The 17,055-nt window shown below is 34.8% G+C and overlaps 1 protein-coding gene across 3 annotated transcripts in view; it reads right to left on the bottom strand.

Annotated features, from left to right (window-relative positions):
• The window catches only part of PCM1 (pericentriolar material 1), a 114,498-nt gene that overhangs the window by 84,571 nt on the left and 12,872 nt on the right, over positions 1 to 17,055 (bottom strand). For 2 of the 3 annotated variants that reach the window (XM_011979603.1, XM_011979604.1), the window contains exons 3-8: positions 15,539 to 15,656; positions 13,871 to 14,116; positions 12,245 to 12,514; positions 11,382 to 11,552; positions 4,452 to 4,629; positions 1,133 to 1,242 (exon numbers count right to left, since the gene is read on the bottom strand). In XM_011979603.1, the coding sequence (XP_011834993.1) occupies positions 1,133 to 1,242; positions 4,452 to 4,629; positions 11,382 to 11,552; positions 12,245 to 12,514; positions 13,871 to 14,116; positions 15,539 to 15,634 (1,071 nt within the window). In that variant the 5' untranslated portion in view covers positions 15,635 to 15,656. Of the gene's footprint in view, positions 1 to 1,132; positions 1,243 to 4,451; positions 4,630 to 11,079; positions 11,197 to 11,381; positions 11,553 to 12,244; positions 12,515 to 13,870; positions 14,117 to 15,538; positions 15,657 to 17,055 lie in introns of all 3 variants that reach the window. The other variant, XM_011979602.1, reaches the window with a different exon arrangement.

Raw genomic sequence — 17,055 nt, 5'->3', positions numbered from 1 at the left:
CCATTATGCTTAGTCAAATTTTAAGATTTTCCCATATTTGCATCAATTATTTTAAGAAAAATATAACATTACAGATTTAAGTAAAGCTCTGCTTGTACCCTTTCCAATGTCACTACCCACGCCAAAGGTAACTCCAACCTGGAATCAGGTATCTACCATTCTCATATGTTTTTATTTTCTAATGCCTATGTATACATACGCTCAAAATACAGACTTTTTAAAAAATAAGGTAAGTGGTATCCTTCTTAAACTTGAATTTTGTATTCATTAGCAATGGCTTATTTACTGTAACTGCTGTAAAGAATTTCACTCTAGATAAGAATTCATTAGCCCATTTGTGTTCATGGACATTTGGGCTGTTTCTGTTTTTCTGCTATTAACACAGAGTTGCCATGAACATTCTTTTATCTATCTTCTCGTGAACATGTGATAGTTTCTCTAAAGTAGGCCCCAGGTCTACCAGAAAAAATTTACTAGGTACTGCTATATAACTCTCCAAAGTGGTTGGGCCATATTCTCATTTCCACTTGGTCAGCAAGAAGACAAGAGACACTGCATCTTCAATCATACTCACTTCCAATGGAGAGGTATTAATTCATCCTTTCTTACCCAAGGCCCACATACTGAAAATCTGCATTTATATCACTTACAAAGTGCATCAAATTAAAACACTCACTAACTCTCAAATTAAGAACTTTCTTAAAATTGTTAGTAAATTATTCCTTCAAATGAGAATTTCAAGGTTGTATGGAGTCCCATGTATCTAGTCAAAGGACAGAGATTTAAAGCAGTCTTAATGGTTGTAGACTATTAAGTCTTATAAAGGAAAAAAGATGTCATCCAGTAGCATACAAAGAAAAACTTCACTAATCACTTCATTCAAAGAAAATTCTCCTCTAATTTAGTGATTCTTAAAGTATAGCCCCCAGACCACCGGCATTGGACTGAGACATGAAGAAACCCACCCCAAATCCATGAATCATAATTTTGGAGGTGGGGGGACCCCACCAATCAGAAACCTACACTGCTAAACAATCATGCCAGGTGATATGTATGCTCACTGAAGTTGCAGAATCACTGTTGTAAGTAACGTGATTTTTTAAACTCAACTATACTGAAACACCTAGGTTACCTGAGAATCACGAAGCTGATTATGAAAACGCTGAATTAAGTCATTCAGTTCTTCATTTAGTTCAGATGTGATACTGACGCCAGATAAGCTACCTGCGGTTTCTGCAACAACTGGAAAGAAATTAATAACTATTGATTAATATAAATAAAACACTTTTAATCTCTGAGAAGCTAAAAATAACTTTTTAAAAAAAAACCTTGAAACTAGTTAACAATCCTATCTATCTGCCAACAATCATTTTATTAGAAGTTTCCATCTAACTTAAAAATGAAGGGATGGTCACAAAACTCTAGTAAAGTGATTCATCTTTTTCTGTCCCAACATACAAGGAGGGTTACTATTACACCCCAATTAATAGCAGTGACTCAGTGGAGCAGGTCTGTCTAAGGTCAGTGGGGAGTGGAAGGGAAAGTGATAGTGTAAAAAAGCACAGCTGATTCTGACACGTTTCCATCTCCATGTTCTTGAATAGAATCAATTCCCTGGTAGAGCGGCTGGCAAACTTTTCTTAAAGGTTCAAATAGTAAATATGTTAGGCTTTGTGGGAAATACAGTTTTTGTCTCAACCACCCAGATCTGCTTTTACAGGGTAAAAGCAATCACAGACAATGTAAACAAATAGGTATGGCTGTGTTCCCTAAAACTTTATTTCAGGCAATGAGCCAAATTCAGCTGACAAAAGTTTGCTGACCCCTGTAATAAAATGGATAATTTACTGACGTGGCTGTTTGTGATACAAGTCATACTAAAAGACTGTGGTTTTTATCTTCTTAATTTAAAAATAATGTCCCCATATTCATAAAGCAGTTTTGTGACAATAATTTTCCTAACAGTTACTGTTCTACTAATGAATAACTCCATCCTTATCCTCACTTGTAACTCTCCAACTCCACAATAGACATCGGTGGCGAGGTACAGTGTCTCACACCTGTAATCCTGAAACTTTGGGAGGCCGAGGTGGGCAGATCACTTGAGCGCAGGAGTTCAAGACCAGCCTGGGCACCACAGTGAGACCCCATCTCTACAAAACTACAAAAATTAGCCCAGCGTGGTACACCACGCCTGTAGTCCTAGCTATTCAGGAGGCTTGGGTGAGAGATTCACCTGAGCCTGGGAGGCAGAGGCTGGAGTGAGTCAGGATCACGCCACTATATTCTAGCCTGGGTTGACACAGCAAGACTGTGTCTCAAAAAAAAAAAAAAAAAAAAAGGAAAGAAAAAAGACAATTGGTTAAAAATGGCTACTGTTTTAAAGGAAAACACTACCTTTTTTCCACTGAGAACTGAGAATATCAAGGCTATATGGAATCCTATATATCTAGTCAAATCTCTATGCTGAGAAGAAATTACAGTACTGATAACACATGTAACTTGCTAGTTAAGTGGTGAAAGGGACACGCTTTGAGGTAACATAATTATCCCAAGATAATATCTCATATACCAGATTAAATACTGTAACTGTAGCTTTTCATGGCTGTTCATTAGTACGCCCCTGCAAAATCTCACAAATACAAGATTAAATTTGTTTTAAAATTACTAAGCTAAAATTCTTTTTGAAACAGTATGAAATAAATTCAAACTCATGTGCATTCTACTCCTATTCTCTGACTCATAATAGTGTATTTTTTAAAAAGAAATTATCTGCTTACTTTCAAAAGTTCATATTCAGAAACAGAAACAAGACCCCTGACCTAGAATTCAACAAATGTAATTCTGCTAAAATTCTATATAAATCTAGGCAAGTCACAAACTCTGTGGAGTTCCTTCGCTACAAAACAGAAATAAGAATTAAAGCTCTGAGTAACCTAGAAATCTCTGATGATCAAAGGAGATTATGTAAGTTTAGAGATTAATAGAACTATCAAAGGAAAGCTTTTAAATTTGATATTTCAAACTCCAAAAATATTTAAAAGGTTAGTCATTAACTAAACTAGTATTAGTCATTATGTTAAAGTATTTTAATTATCATTTCCTAAATTATCTATTTTCTAAATATAAAAGTTAATGGTACTTTAAATTTTACAACAGAGAAATGGGGACAAAAATCTTTGTAATTATTACTATATACAGCTATGTAATTATTACAAAACAGTAAGTTACTGGCCAGGCAGGGTGGCTCACGCCTGTAATCCCAGCACTTTGGGAGGCCGAGGTGGGCAGATCACGAAGTCCGGAGTTCGAGACCACCCTGACCAACATGATAAAACGCTGACTCTACTAAAAATACAAAAATTAGCCAGGCATGATGGCAGGTGCCTGTAATCCCAGCTACTCAGGTGGCTGAGGCAGGAGAATCGCTTGAACCTGGGAGGCGGAGGTTGCAGTGAGCCGAGATCATGCCATTGCATTCCAGCCTGGGAAAAAGAGCAAGACTCTGTCTCAAAAAAAAGAGTTAAGTTATTTGAAAGTCATAACGTTCCTTATGAAAATGTAAACTTAAATTAAGTATAACAGGGATTAGACAGTTGAGTCAGTGGGCTAGGTTTGGACAGCAGAATAAACTGATGCACAACAGCGCAGCCTCAGTGAGAACCTAAACCACCTTGCAAAAACAGAGTGCTCAAAGGAGAGAAATTATTATTAGAAGGGGATGGTGGGGAATAGACTACTAGAAAACATAACTTAGTTTTGTTGAGTTTCAATAACTAATCTTTTTTTTTTCAATTTAATGAGACACTAAAATACTTAAGTTTGAAGGTGATGATAAACTTACAAAATCAGATTCAATACTAATAAATTCAATACAATTTTCATCTAAATCACACATGGCTATGAGGAAAGGAGGAAGAAAATTTCTAAGTCTCAGGAAGTATAGACTATAAATACAGTTCTAAAGAGCTAGTATATACAAAAGGATACCTAATTAAAATAACAGCTACTACTAACTTTGAAGACTAAAGATACTTTATAAATTTATTCACTGCCTCACTTAAGGTTTTAACCCTTTCTTGGGAAGCAAGCAAAGAATGACAATCCTAGCTGAATAAAATAGAAAAAAAGGAAATAAATGCATCACAAGCCTTATCAGTCTGAGGTACAAAAACAGAACTACAGCCTGTCTCTTTTACCTCTTAAGGGTACTCTCTGATGAAAAGAAGAGCGATCTGGCTGTCTGCATGGTATAGTATGATGGCCAGGAGTAGTCCCTGCAACCTTTTCTGCATAACCAGAGAAAAGCACAGGAAAGTATAAGCCTCATATAAAGGTTTCTAAACTAGACAACAATCAAGGTCTGATTATGTAATAATCAGCATCCACCCTGCAATACAATTATGTATGAGTCTTCCTTGCAAAAAGAATATTCTCAGACTGTGACATACCAGAATCATCCATCACTGCAATAGCTTGCTCTGCTTTATGTTGCAGAGCTAGAAGCGCAGCCTGCCGTCCCTGTAGAGCTCTTAGTTGCTCCTGTTGTTGTAACATTCTTTTTAATAAATCATGTTGTTTCTTCAAATTTTCTATCTCTTCCATAGGCTCCTGCTGAGGATCTCTGGCCTGGAAAATAAGACCAACAATACTCGTATCTGACTATTAAAATCCACGTTGCTGTTTCAACTATCAATGGCAAAGTATACACATTGATAACAAATTATTAAATATACAACCCTAAATATAGTTTTAGCAGACATCAAGAAAAAAGAGTAAGAATAGAATGATGACACAGAGATACAGCCTGCCACTTAAGACTTAGGTAATTTCACAGTAAAAAGCTATATAATCAATGGCTTAGCAGGAATAGGAACGAACAAAAGGAAAAGAAAAAGACACACAAAACATAAAAAAGGCCAAGAGGGATGGGGACGGATACACACACACACACACACTGAAAAATCTAGGCCCCTACAGAAAAGTAGGAGCACATTATGCTGGGTTAATGACCTGAAAGTCTTGTAATCCCAGCACTTTGGGAGGCCGAGGAGGGCAGATCACAAGGTCAGGAGTTTGAGACCAGCCTGACCAACACATGAAACCCCATCTCTACTAAAAATACAAAAATTAGCTGGGTGTGGTGGTGTGTGCCTGTAATCCCAGCTACTTAGGAAGCTGAGGCAGGAGAATCGCTTGAACCCAGGAGGTGGAGATTGCAGTGAGCTGAGACTGACTGCGCCACTGACCGCCAGCCTGGGAAACAGAGCGAGACTCCGTCTCAAAGAAAAAAGAAAAAAAAAAGAACAAAGATTAGAAGTAAAATTTAAAAACAACAACAACCAACCTAGGAAACAGGCACACATACTATTTCTAACAAAGGACTGAAATTTCAAAAATACATTTTTTATTTGATAATCTTATGTAAAAAGATTTTAATTGTATCACATTATCAGACATATAAGAAAATAACAAATTTTATATTATGTATCAAAGACATCATTATTTTACTCTTAAATTATGCTGATTCATCTGAGTCTGATGACATAAAATGGAAGTAAATACTTCCAAATTCCCTGAAAATGCTAGGAAGTTATCATCTAATCTAAAAGTAGAGGGATGGATTAAATAAGTGGCACTTACAAAAAATGATGAAATTTTAAGTGTTAATCTTAAAACTGCTCAAAATGTAACCCAACAAGAAAATGGAAAAGCTAAGCAGAGACAAATTTAAATACAACTGGAAACAATATATTACAAGCTAAATTATATATTGAAATGTATACCATGATTGTATTTTTCATCACCGATTTACCTTTTTAAAAGTCTTTTATTTTAAAAGTTCAATGATTTTACCTAATACTTACATAAAATATATCACTTTTGTTTCACTTAGTCAATTTTAAATCTGCACTGCTAACAAATATTGGTTGGGGTTATGTAAATTTTAAATAAACAAATGACTAAAGAGAGCAAAGAAGTTCAAAGATTTCTTTTGAAAGTAAAAATGCACTGATCTACACTTGCTATGCACATTTGATTCCTGGAGAAATTATGGAGCACACAGACGGGCTCAAGAGAAACTCCCTTCTGGGTGACATCCTTTACCAATACTATATAAAAATTTCTTCACCTCCCCACGTAAAACTCATCAGTATTGTGAATAAGCATGAGTAACTGTGGTAGTATTTTACACTTTCACTTGGAAATCAATAAAATTAATAAGTAAATAAGTACAAGGCAAAGAGTTAAATATTCAAGAAAGTTATGATCAAATAGGAAGTTGGCTATAATTAGATTATTTCATGTAAACATCAGAGGTGCCTAGTCAGTGCCTATATATCCTAGACCATCTCTAGACTTCATGAGCATGGGAAACAAATAGGCTACCTGGATTTTGGTAACCCAATATTTATTAGAGGTTTTCCTGTTGTCCTGAACCTCTAAAACTGAAACTTTTAATAAATTAAGTATTGTTTACTCAGTTCTCTCCTATGCTATGTAAGGGGAGTTACTTTATAAATATTTACATCCATTTCTGTGGAAATTCATCCTAGTATGGCTTATTTCCAGACAGTTTACATCTTTAGGAAAAAAAAACTTTGAAGGGTAACGATAATTATCAACAGCTAGCCCTCTCAGAATGCAGCAAAAATAATTTTATAATGATTTCATCAAAGTCAACGGTAAAATGTAAAACCAAACCAAACAGGTACAGATATCAAAGGAACGAGTAAAAAAAAAATCCCCAGGTTGATCAAATACCCTCTAGCAAAGCATAAATTATAATTAGGAGAAAAAAATTATGCAAATGAGAAAAAAGCATACTTTTTAAAAAGTTCTTTAATCCTTATTAGTCACAAAACTGTGATAACCTAATTATAAAGAATTCTAAGCTATTAAACACAATTATCTTCAGATTTTTCACTAATGCAAAAATGAATTCTCAACAATTTTCAAAATTAGTGAAGTCCTACTACTACATAACTTTCACATTCATATAAACATTTCAGACTGATGCTCAGAAAAACTGAGCCAATAGATGGGAGCCTATGATGAAATATACAGAAGAGGAAAAAATAAAAATATCTAGGTAGGAGTAAGAAGATACCAGGAAGATGGCATCTGGCATAGAAATCCAAAAAGGATGCTAGGTGTATATTAATGCTTCAAATACATATTTTTCTTTAAACTTTTTTTGAAAAAGTCACCTTCACCAACTACGTTTTTCGTTCATAGAATAAAAAAATAACTTAGGCATCAAATCCTGAGTTGTAAATATGTAACAGAGCAATTTCAGAGAAGCCTCAATCTTCCTTTCCTCTACTCAACTGAGGTTCCCCTAGTAATTATTAATGGACCCAAATGTATTTTTCCAGCTTCAGATAATTATGTACTTCAATTTCTTAACGTGAAGGGTGAGGAATTGTAAGCCTAGAGAAGATAAAGCTGTGACTTATTCAATGTCACAGTTAAGGGAAATCGGGTTCTTAGGCTCCAGTCTTCTTTACGTCATATTGTCTCCTCCAAATTATGCGCTGGTTTCTAAATACAAAAGTATAAGACATCATATCTGAAGAACCATAGCTGCTTTACAAAAGACAGGGCAAGCTCACATGAAATAACGAGCAACGATTAAAATAATGGCAAAACACAGGTACAAGGTACAAAGAAAGCTTATAAATTTTAAGAGGTGAGATTAAGTTGGGGGCCATGAGTATAGGAAAATAATGAAGGCATGGCTACTCATAGAAGGCTTTCTTTTGTAAAATTATGCAAGATGTCATCATGTCTTAAAACATTCCGTAAAGTAGAACGTGCCGTTGGTAGGCAGCTCTAGAATATCAATCATTTCATAACATGTGTAAGTCTCAAGGTTGCTTTCAACCCTGAATTTCATGTAAGACCCTCAACTACGTTTTCCGCTATTCTAACAGAAAATACTACATTTTGAAAAGATTCTAAGGAGGAAAAGGGGGTGGGGTGGTGAGAATGACAGTTCCTGCACAGTAGAGAAAAAATAAACACAGGTAGTGGGAATTAAGATTTCTTTCCCTGAAGAAATTAAAATAATTTTGCAAACAGAATACTAACAGAACGAGACAGCCTTAAGAATCAACAAAGTCAAACTGGAATAAACACCATAAGCAAATTCAAGACAGAATAGTATTCACCTATAAGGATATTATTCAAAGAAACCTAAACACAGAAAAGTGGTTTTTAAATTGTATGTAATGCCTTAAGAAAAAAAGAACTGGCAGATACTGTATTAACTGTTAACTCTTAAATTTTGCTTGTCACTATTCAGAAGGATTAAAGAGAAGAAACTTCCAAAGGTTACCGATTATGCTTCATGTTTATTTGCTCTTCTCCAATGCTACTACTTTTTAAAATAATCAGCTACTTTCTTTACTGTTGAACTGGGGAAGCTTTTACTTGATACTTGATGTAGTAAGATTCCCGTAACTAATTTCAAACTGTGCTCCCAAATTGTTGTAGGAACCAGAATAAACAAACACAAAATGCCAAAATATCTAGAGGTTAAGTTTTATCACTTATAAATAGCCACACACACCCAAAAAAAAAAAAAAAAAAAAAAAACCATAAAATGAGCATGGGAAACAACTAGCCTATCTGGATCTTGGTAAGCCAATATGGGAAAGTGGGAGAGTGTAGTCCTAGGTAATAAACCAGTAATAAAATATATGAAATTAGTCTTACCTATACTCAATTATTAAAACAGTACCTTGCTCCTGCCAACAGATACATGCACTTTTATAAATGATATTTTTATTCAAACTTTTTTTTTTTGGAGACGGAGTCTCGTTCTGTCGCCCAAGCTGGAGTGCAGCGGCGTGATCTCAGCTCACTGCAACCTCCGCCTCCAGGGTTCACGCGATTCTCCTGCCTCAGCCTTCTGAGTAGCTGGGATTACAGGCTCACACCACCATGCCTGGCTAATTTTTTGTGTATTTTTAGTAAAGACAGGGTTTCACTATGCTGGCCAGACTGGTCTCGATCTCCTGACCTCATGATCCGCCCGCCTCGGCCTCCCAAAGTGCTAGGATCACCACGCCTGGCCCCATCTAAATTTATGAACACGAATATCAGAAATAAAGGGCAACTGACTGATGGCTGAGGTTTAAGAACATGTTATAAAAAAGGGAATAAATTACATTTCAAAACCTCTGTTAATGTAAATTAAAAACAGCTGTCAGATATAATCCATGGAGAGGTACATAAAAAAGTAGAAAAGAAAAACATTAAGGGACAGAAGTTTACTAAAGCAAATTACAGTATGACAACTATATTAACAATATGTAAGTAATAGCAACAACAGAAAAGCAAATAAAGAAGAAGTAGTATGAACAAAAGAAGTGCTCATTTAAAGACTTCCCAAGTTAATATTGGAAAGTATACCTTTGAGAGAAATCCATGTTTTCGGCTATATTTCCTATTAGGCCTCAGTTCCCTGTCATTCTGAGGTCTGTCATCTTTCCCTTTCGGACTTGTAGTAACGTCAATGTCTGAAACCTGTTCTTGTGAAGCTGAATTCCCTAGTTTGTCCTCAATGCACGGCCGAACTCTCAGACTAAAAGATGCCTCCTCCTTTATTAAATAGTGTAGCATATTAATTTCTTAACACAAACTCCTGTTTAACATATAAGCCAGCCTTATAAAACAACTTAAAAAGTACTAGTCCACCTTTAAAAAAAAAAAAAAAATCAATCCACATCCCCCTCCAAGTGGCAGTAAACTTAGTCTTTTAAGTTTTCTGTAGACTAGACTGTTGCTTACTGTAATTAAGCAAGTACCACACCCTGGGTAATTACCACACTACACAACTGTTAAAGCACATTTTTAACATTTATTCTGCTACATGTTATTAGCCAACTTTCATATCATCATTTTATATTATGAAAGAAACTGTCATCACAATGAATACTTTATACAAATTACAATACATCTACACAAGTTCCCACCCCTTCCCAACAGAATTCCTTTACCCACATTGTCCTAACCCTTCCATTTCTGCTGGAATCTAAGGAAGAAATTATGCCTAGCACCACTGTAAATAGAAAAACAATTTCCCCACAGTAAAATCCATTCTTCAACAACTTTGGCTCTCCAAGTATCTCCTGTTGAAAATAATGTAAAGAAAAGAAATTCAAATTGCCTCTTCAAATTAGGAAGGTCCGGGAAGAGAAAGGAGGCAGGTAAGAACTATGCGGTCAATACTAACAGGAAACAAACTTTCAAATTCCTAATGCTGCATGGCATTTTCAATACCTCAAAACCCGAAGAGATACATGCTTATCCTTTCAAAACAAAAGCTTTACTAATCTGTAATAGGTGTTAAAAGTTTAATAATGCACGGTTATAGGCACACCTGTTTAAAATGCCTAGAAACACCCTAGCATTGAACCACAACAGGTTTTATAAATCTTTCCTCAAAGTTTTGTAAATTACTATTTTTTAGAAAAGCAGTACTTTACTTCAACAAATTTGATTTTGCAAAGTCAGCAATTATAGCATTTTTCTCATTGTGAATAAATCACAATGTAAATGCTATCCTGTCCCATTTACTAGTTTTTATCTCGATTTTTCAGTCATCTGGCTTTGCTCCAGTACTAGGATAGAGTCCAAGAAATGAAAAATTCTGATATCCTTAAGGAGTCCTCAGTGACAAATGAACTTGGTTATTTCCAAAAGACTATATGCTAAGTAATCACTAATGCTGCCTATTGCCCTTAATTCCACCATCAATTTTAACTTGTTTGATGCTTCTTAAAATTAGTGAAGCTTTGCTTAACAAAACAAACTACAAAAACAATGTTTCTATAAATTGAAGATCAAAAATTACATTTTCAAATCAACCATTAAAACTATTTTTAGCGTTAATAAATAAAACTTAACTTCCATGTTTAAATACAGAATACATGCAGCATTAACAATTTGAGGGTTTCTTCCCTGGAATACACTTTTCATTAAGGAATGCCTAGAAAATAACATCTTGAAAACTGGGAGAAAAGTTTAAACCTTCATTTCCAGCACTTTAATTACCAAAAAGCTGCTTACCGTGGTATCTGAAGCCTCAGACTGCACATCTATGTTTAGCGATGTGCTCTCAGCTACAGAACCAGATCCCACAGCTGAATCTATAGTCCGAACATCCTCCTCCTCATTTTCTCTAGCCTGAAATATTTTAGTGGTATAAATCATACAGCTATTAAAATGGGCAATAAAATGTTATAATGGATGGCACGATTTTTTGAAAATACGTTAACTCCTCTGGCGTGGCAACAGAATGTCATCAGTAAATATATACTGAGATACTACAAAAATAACTCAATATATTATCTTAAAAGTCTAATACTTACAAGGATTTTTTTAAGAAATTTCATATATGACTTCTCTTGTTCTTTAAGGTGATCTATTAGATGAGTAAGGCGCTCAACATTAGCAGATCTCTCATTTTTCTCTACAAGATCTTCCCGCATGGAACTAGCTTTAGTAATATAATCACGAATTTGAACAAGCCTGCTTACAATCTGCAGGGGAAATATTTTAAAAAAAAAAAGCATGAAAGCACACAATATATAAAACTGAGGATAATTAGTTCAATAGCAACAGTTTAATTTTTATTTCGAAGATAATGAAAGATACTTGGATTATTGTGTGAATTAATACATGCAAAAAATCGGAATTCAGCTTAGATTTTAATCAAAACATAATTAGTAACACTAAAAACTCCAATCACTGTCAATTTAAAAATAAATTTAAAAATTTTAATCTACAGTATGTGAAAAATTTTACTTCTACAACTGCACACTAAACTATTTATATAAATTTTCCTAACGTTTACATAAGTTATAAATTATACGTATTATAGTTTTGCAACTACTTTCCAAAATTATAATATTGCCATTTTTAAACATTCCTACAAAAATCTACTTATCACTTTGCTTCCAATCCCCCTTTACTAAAAACTGGCAATATGCTATATTGCAAATAAACAGAAAGAAGCCTTAATTAACCTGAATATGCCATTTCTAAAATTATTTTGGATAAACAGAAATTTACTCTATTTTAAGTAAATCTGGCAGATTAAGGAAGGGGATCAGTGAAGCACTTTAATTCCACCTAACTAAAATTCCTGTGTGCATAACCTAATTTTTTACATCTTAATGTTAGTATTTTGAGGTTTGTGAAAAGAATGAGCAAAAGAAAGAAATGTTATCACCTGGCTGCTCTCCATTGCAGGTTCTCCCCTCCCATCTTCTTCAGACACCTGACAGTTTTGCAAGAGGTCATTACTTAGAGCAGAAGCAAACAACTCTTTACATTGTGCTGATCCAATCGTTTCTCTGTTTGGGGGACTTGTAGATGCATCTTTGCTCTTGTTAGTATTAATCTGCATAGGCAAAAAGTTGAAGGGCTTTCGGTTTTCACTAAGCTGACGTTTGTTGTTAGCAGCTGTTGCTCTACCTTGAGAATCACTTCCAATGCTTCTCTACATATGAAAAAGAAATCAAATCACACAAACATTAATCTTACGACAAAATTTTGCTTTAACCCCAACGTTCTTAGTTTCACCATCAGATATTGATTCAGAAGGTGCGCACAAACAGCTTTGCAGTAAGAACTGAAAGAGTTTTGGCTCTGTTAACAGTCTTTCACTAAAATATGAAAATTTGATTAGCATTTTCTAGACTTCATTTTGTTGAGACAATTCAACCGATGAATATGAACAAGATTAGTCTAAATGAAGTACAGGTTGAGTACTCCTTATCCAAAATACTTCGGACAAGAAGTGTTACGAATTTCACTTTTTTTCAAATTTTGGAATATATGCATAAACATGAGATACATCCTGGGAAAGAGACCTAAGTCTAAACATAAAATCCATTTATGTTTCATATGCACCTTATACACATAATCTGAAGGTAATTTTATACAATATTTTTAACAATTTTGTGCACGAAACAAAGTTTTGATTGTGTTTTCACTGTAGCCCGTCACACAAGGTCAGGTGTGAAATTTTCCACTCATGTCGGCACTTAAAAAGTTTTGGATTCTGGAGCATTTCAGATTTTCGTGTTAGGGATGCCCAACATGTCCTAGGACCATGGATCACGTTTTAACTCATACTGTTTTTTATTACTTGCTTATAGTATTTTTATAGGCTTTGGACCCAATGAATCAATGTAATTAAAGCTGTGTCTATATGAAGAACTGTCTGAAAAAGTATTCAGCTCAGGGCCTGACAGTTAAGTGTTCAATAATTGATAAGATACAAATAAATGATACATGATCATCACCAACATCATTATCTGACTTGAATCTACCTTTCTACATTTTTGGAAATGTGTGTGTCTCTATGACATAAAGATCTGACAGTAAAATATTTGTGAAGAATTTATTATCATTTTTACTTGCTTTTAAGATCTAAACTTTATTTTGGTGACCATAAATAGAAAATAGTTTCATTCTAAACTTGAGGTAACCCACCACATCCCACACTTAGCCAATGATATATATACTAAACTGGAACTTTCCATTACTTAATATCAATTTTATTCAGTTACTAAAAAGCAAAATTTAGTTTCATAGTAAAATCACTTGAGTTAATCATACAACATAGTATAAAGTCCAGAAATACATGTCTTTAGCAAGTTTAGAAATGAGACTTCATTTCCCTCTAAACAACACAGGACCATCCCCAGTGATGAAAATTCTTTTCGTAGGCACAGACACTTTTTAAAAAAATAACATAAAAACTCAATTTTCTATTCCTAAGACAAATTATTTAATCTATTTCAAGTGTTTCTCACAGTAATAACTTGATTTTTAAAAATAATTCACAAACCTGATCTAAATCACTGAAGTTTATCCGCTGTTTCAGTTTCTCTAATTCTGCCTGCTCTGGGACAGACATCTGACTCATGTATCTACTGTGTGGGAATGTATGTGGAGTCTTCGTTCTTCGCCTTCCAGCTCCTGGTGACGACTCCGGAGAAATATCATTAGTTACTCTTTTATCACTTTCTACACCAAACTTTTTCTTATTCTTTTCTGATGATCTATTTGCTTTCTTCTGTTGGCCACCCCAATCCTTTAAAAAAAGTAAAAGAAAAAGTTAACCTGGTCTCTATCAAACCAGGAAAATAGTTTGGTATAATTAAAAAGTTTTGGTCAGTTTTAAAATTAAAAATGACAAAACATTTTTGACAGACTTACACTCCTAAAGACAATTATTTACTTCTATTTACCCATTTTTCCCTCATTACATCTACCCTAATTTTATAGCCCATCCTTCTGAAAATAGATTATTTTCTTATCAAGATCACTAACAAATACAAATCCTCAAATGCCAACCCTAAAATCAATCTGAGTATTTCCAAGAGGATTTTTTACACTGTTATTTTCTATTATAAATAGAGAAATAAATTAAATACCTTTACTGACCTCCCATAAACTCGGTATGTATCATAAAAAGATCTGAAATCCAATCAACCTAGGTTCTAAAACTAATTACTGTTTTCTGAAAAAACACTCCCCTGCGTGACCCTAGGCTATTTATTTCACTTCCTATAGTCTCAGTTTCCTAATCTCTAAAACAGTGTCACCTTCAAAATAGGATTAAAAAGAATTAGTACCTAGCATTTAGCAAGCAATAAATATAACTTTCATTTTTATAGATAAAAATGTACATGATAATAGCTAATACGGAATTACAAAAGTGCTTATAGTTTTAACTGGAAAACATTTTTATTTACTTCATTATACCCACATAACCTAATTCATTCAACAAAAAGGTCTGTAAATTCCCACTTTATCCAATTGGAAGACTCTTTTAGTTACTAGTATAGCAAACCACTTGGGATATTTTCCTTATTTTAACAAAACTCCCTTCTTTATGAATTGTCCTTCCACCCAGTCTATGAGTGAATATTTCTGCCAACCTGTTACACTACTTACCTCACCCCATCCTCGCCACAGAAGACTGAAAAAAGAAACATATCTAATCCAAATTAGCATAATCATACTTTAAAATTTCAAATTGGAACTAAGAGATAACTGGTCAGTACATAACTGCAACCATAATTTAAAACTTTACAACGACGGGACAGCCACAATATATCACATGGACCAGAGGAGAGAAAACTGGTCTGTAAAGAGAAAGCTGTGTTAGGCAGATGCACTCAGAAGCAGAGTTAGGGTGGTGAAAATTCTTGACAACTTTCCAATTCCTTCTCCCAGTCCCTTCCTAAAACCCAGCTGCATGCCTTAAACATGATTTCCATAAAAAAACACTTTTACATCTTTATATAATAGTAAATCTTCCTTCTGGCTTAAAAGCTAACTCAATTTGATTTCTGTGTCTTCAATTAATATAATAAACAGCCCAGGGACCCTTAATATCTTGGCCAGAAAGTGTTTACAAAGAGCATCGGTGAGCTAAATTTGGTCAGGGGGCAAATTGCATTTTAACATTAATAGCCAACAACACACCATGAAGAGTAAGGTATCATACCATATTGTTGAGCCTGTCATCAACATTCTCATTGCTCCAATTTGGTAAATCCTGATCATTCATGCCATCTTCAAAAGGACCTCCTCCTGTGGCCATACTGGCTTTAACAATTAACTCTCTGCAAAACAAGTTAAGAACTGAGCTTTAACACATAAAAACAAACTCGTTTTTTAAATCACTCCAAGAAGTGTAGCAATACAATCACTGAAGCACTGATTTTATGAACTAAAATGAGGCACTGTCAACCACATCACAAACAAACTGATTTAGCTGCGATAGGCATATTATGATTAAAATGAGTTGGTAGTTGGAATGACAGAGAAAGGAAAATCCCTGAATATACCTTATGCGCACTAGTCTGCATACTAAGTAAGATTACTTACTTAATTCAACACAGTCCCAAAAGGTAGAACGATAAGGTAGGAAAAATGTCATAAACAGCTAGAACCAGAACTTCTCTCAGGAAAGAAAGTATCTCTGTTCTGACAATGGACTTGGGATGAAGATGATACTCTGAATACAGGCATTAGTCCTGTGCCAAAGATTCAAAGAGGGGAGAACTGCGCTGCAAGAAACAAGAAGAAAGTTTGGTTTTATCAGGAAGGAAGGTACGATACTAAGATGATAAGAAGGTGGGGAAAGAGAAGCAGGACTAGGGCCAAAAAATCCAAAAGTGCAGTGGCTAGAAGACATTTTAAGAATAGCGATGCTTACTACCCTACTTTAATTTGTATTAGTGCTTTCTCTAAATCTTGTTAAAGACTACCACACTCAAATCCTCCCCATAAAAATGGGGTTTTTGCTTGCATATGTGAAAATCAAGAAAGGGACTGAATTTCATACCTGGGTCAAAGAGATGAGAAAAAGCAGCAGCAATGGTGGAAGTAGAGGTTCAAAGGCAGAGATGATCATCAGAAAATAGTATTTCTGCATAATCTTGCGGAAGACTTTGGATTTCTACTAGCTGTGGAATTGTACAGGTTGAAGGGGTGCTAGTTGAAAGAGGAGAGGTTGAGATAATTTTATCTAAAATTCAAGGGACAGGAAAAGCCATTAAACTACAAACAAAAGCACTGACACTCGAAAGAGACAGTTTGGCCAAGGTCATTCAGCTAAAAATGGCAATAAAAAATATTAATAGGCTGGTTGCAGCGGCTCATGCCTGTAATCCCAGCACTTTGAGAGGCTGAGATGAGCAGATCACTTGAGATCAAGAGTTCAAGACCAGCCTGGCCAACATGGTGAAACCCCATCTCTACTAAAAATACAAAATTAGCCGGGCATGGTGGCAGGTGCCTGTAATCCCTGCTACTTGGGAGCCTGAGGCAGGAGAATTGCTTCAACAGAGGAAGCCAAGGTGTAGTGAGCCAAGATTGCGCCATTGCACTCCAGCCTGGGCAACGAACGAAACTCCATCTCAAAAAAAAAAAAAAAAAAAAAATTAAAAATTAAATAAATAGTAATAATTATAAAAACCCAAGTTGCTTTAATTCTGAGATCTTAACTCATCCCATTCA

This window comes from Mandrillus leucophaeus, unplaced genomic scaffold, assembly GCF_000951045.1.
Source record: "Mandrillus leucophaeus isolate KB7577 unplaced genomic scaffold, Mleu.le_1.0 Scaffold204, whole genome shotgun sequence".
Lineage (NCBI taxonomy): Eukaryota > Metazoa > Chordata > Mammalia > Primates > Cercopithecidae > Mandrillus > Mandrillus leucophaeus.
The sequence above is the reverse complement of the archived record's forward strand: the minus strand, read 5'-3'. Positions and strand labels throughout refer to the sequence as shown.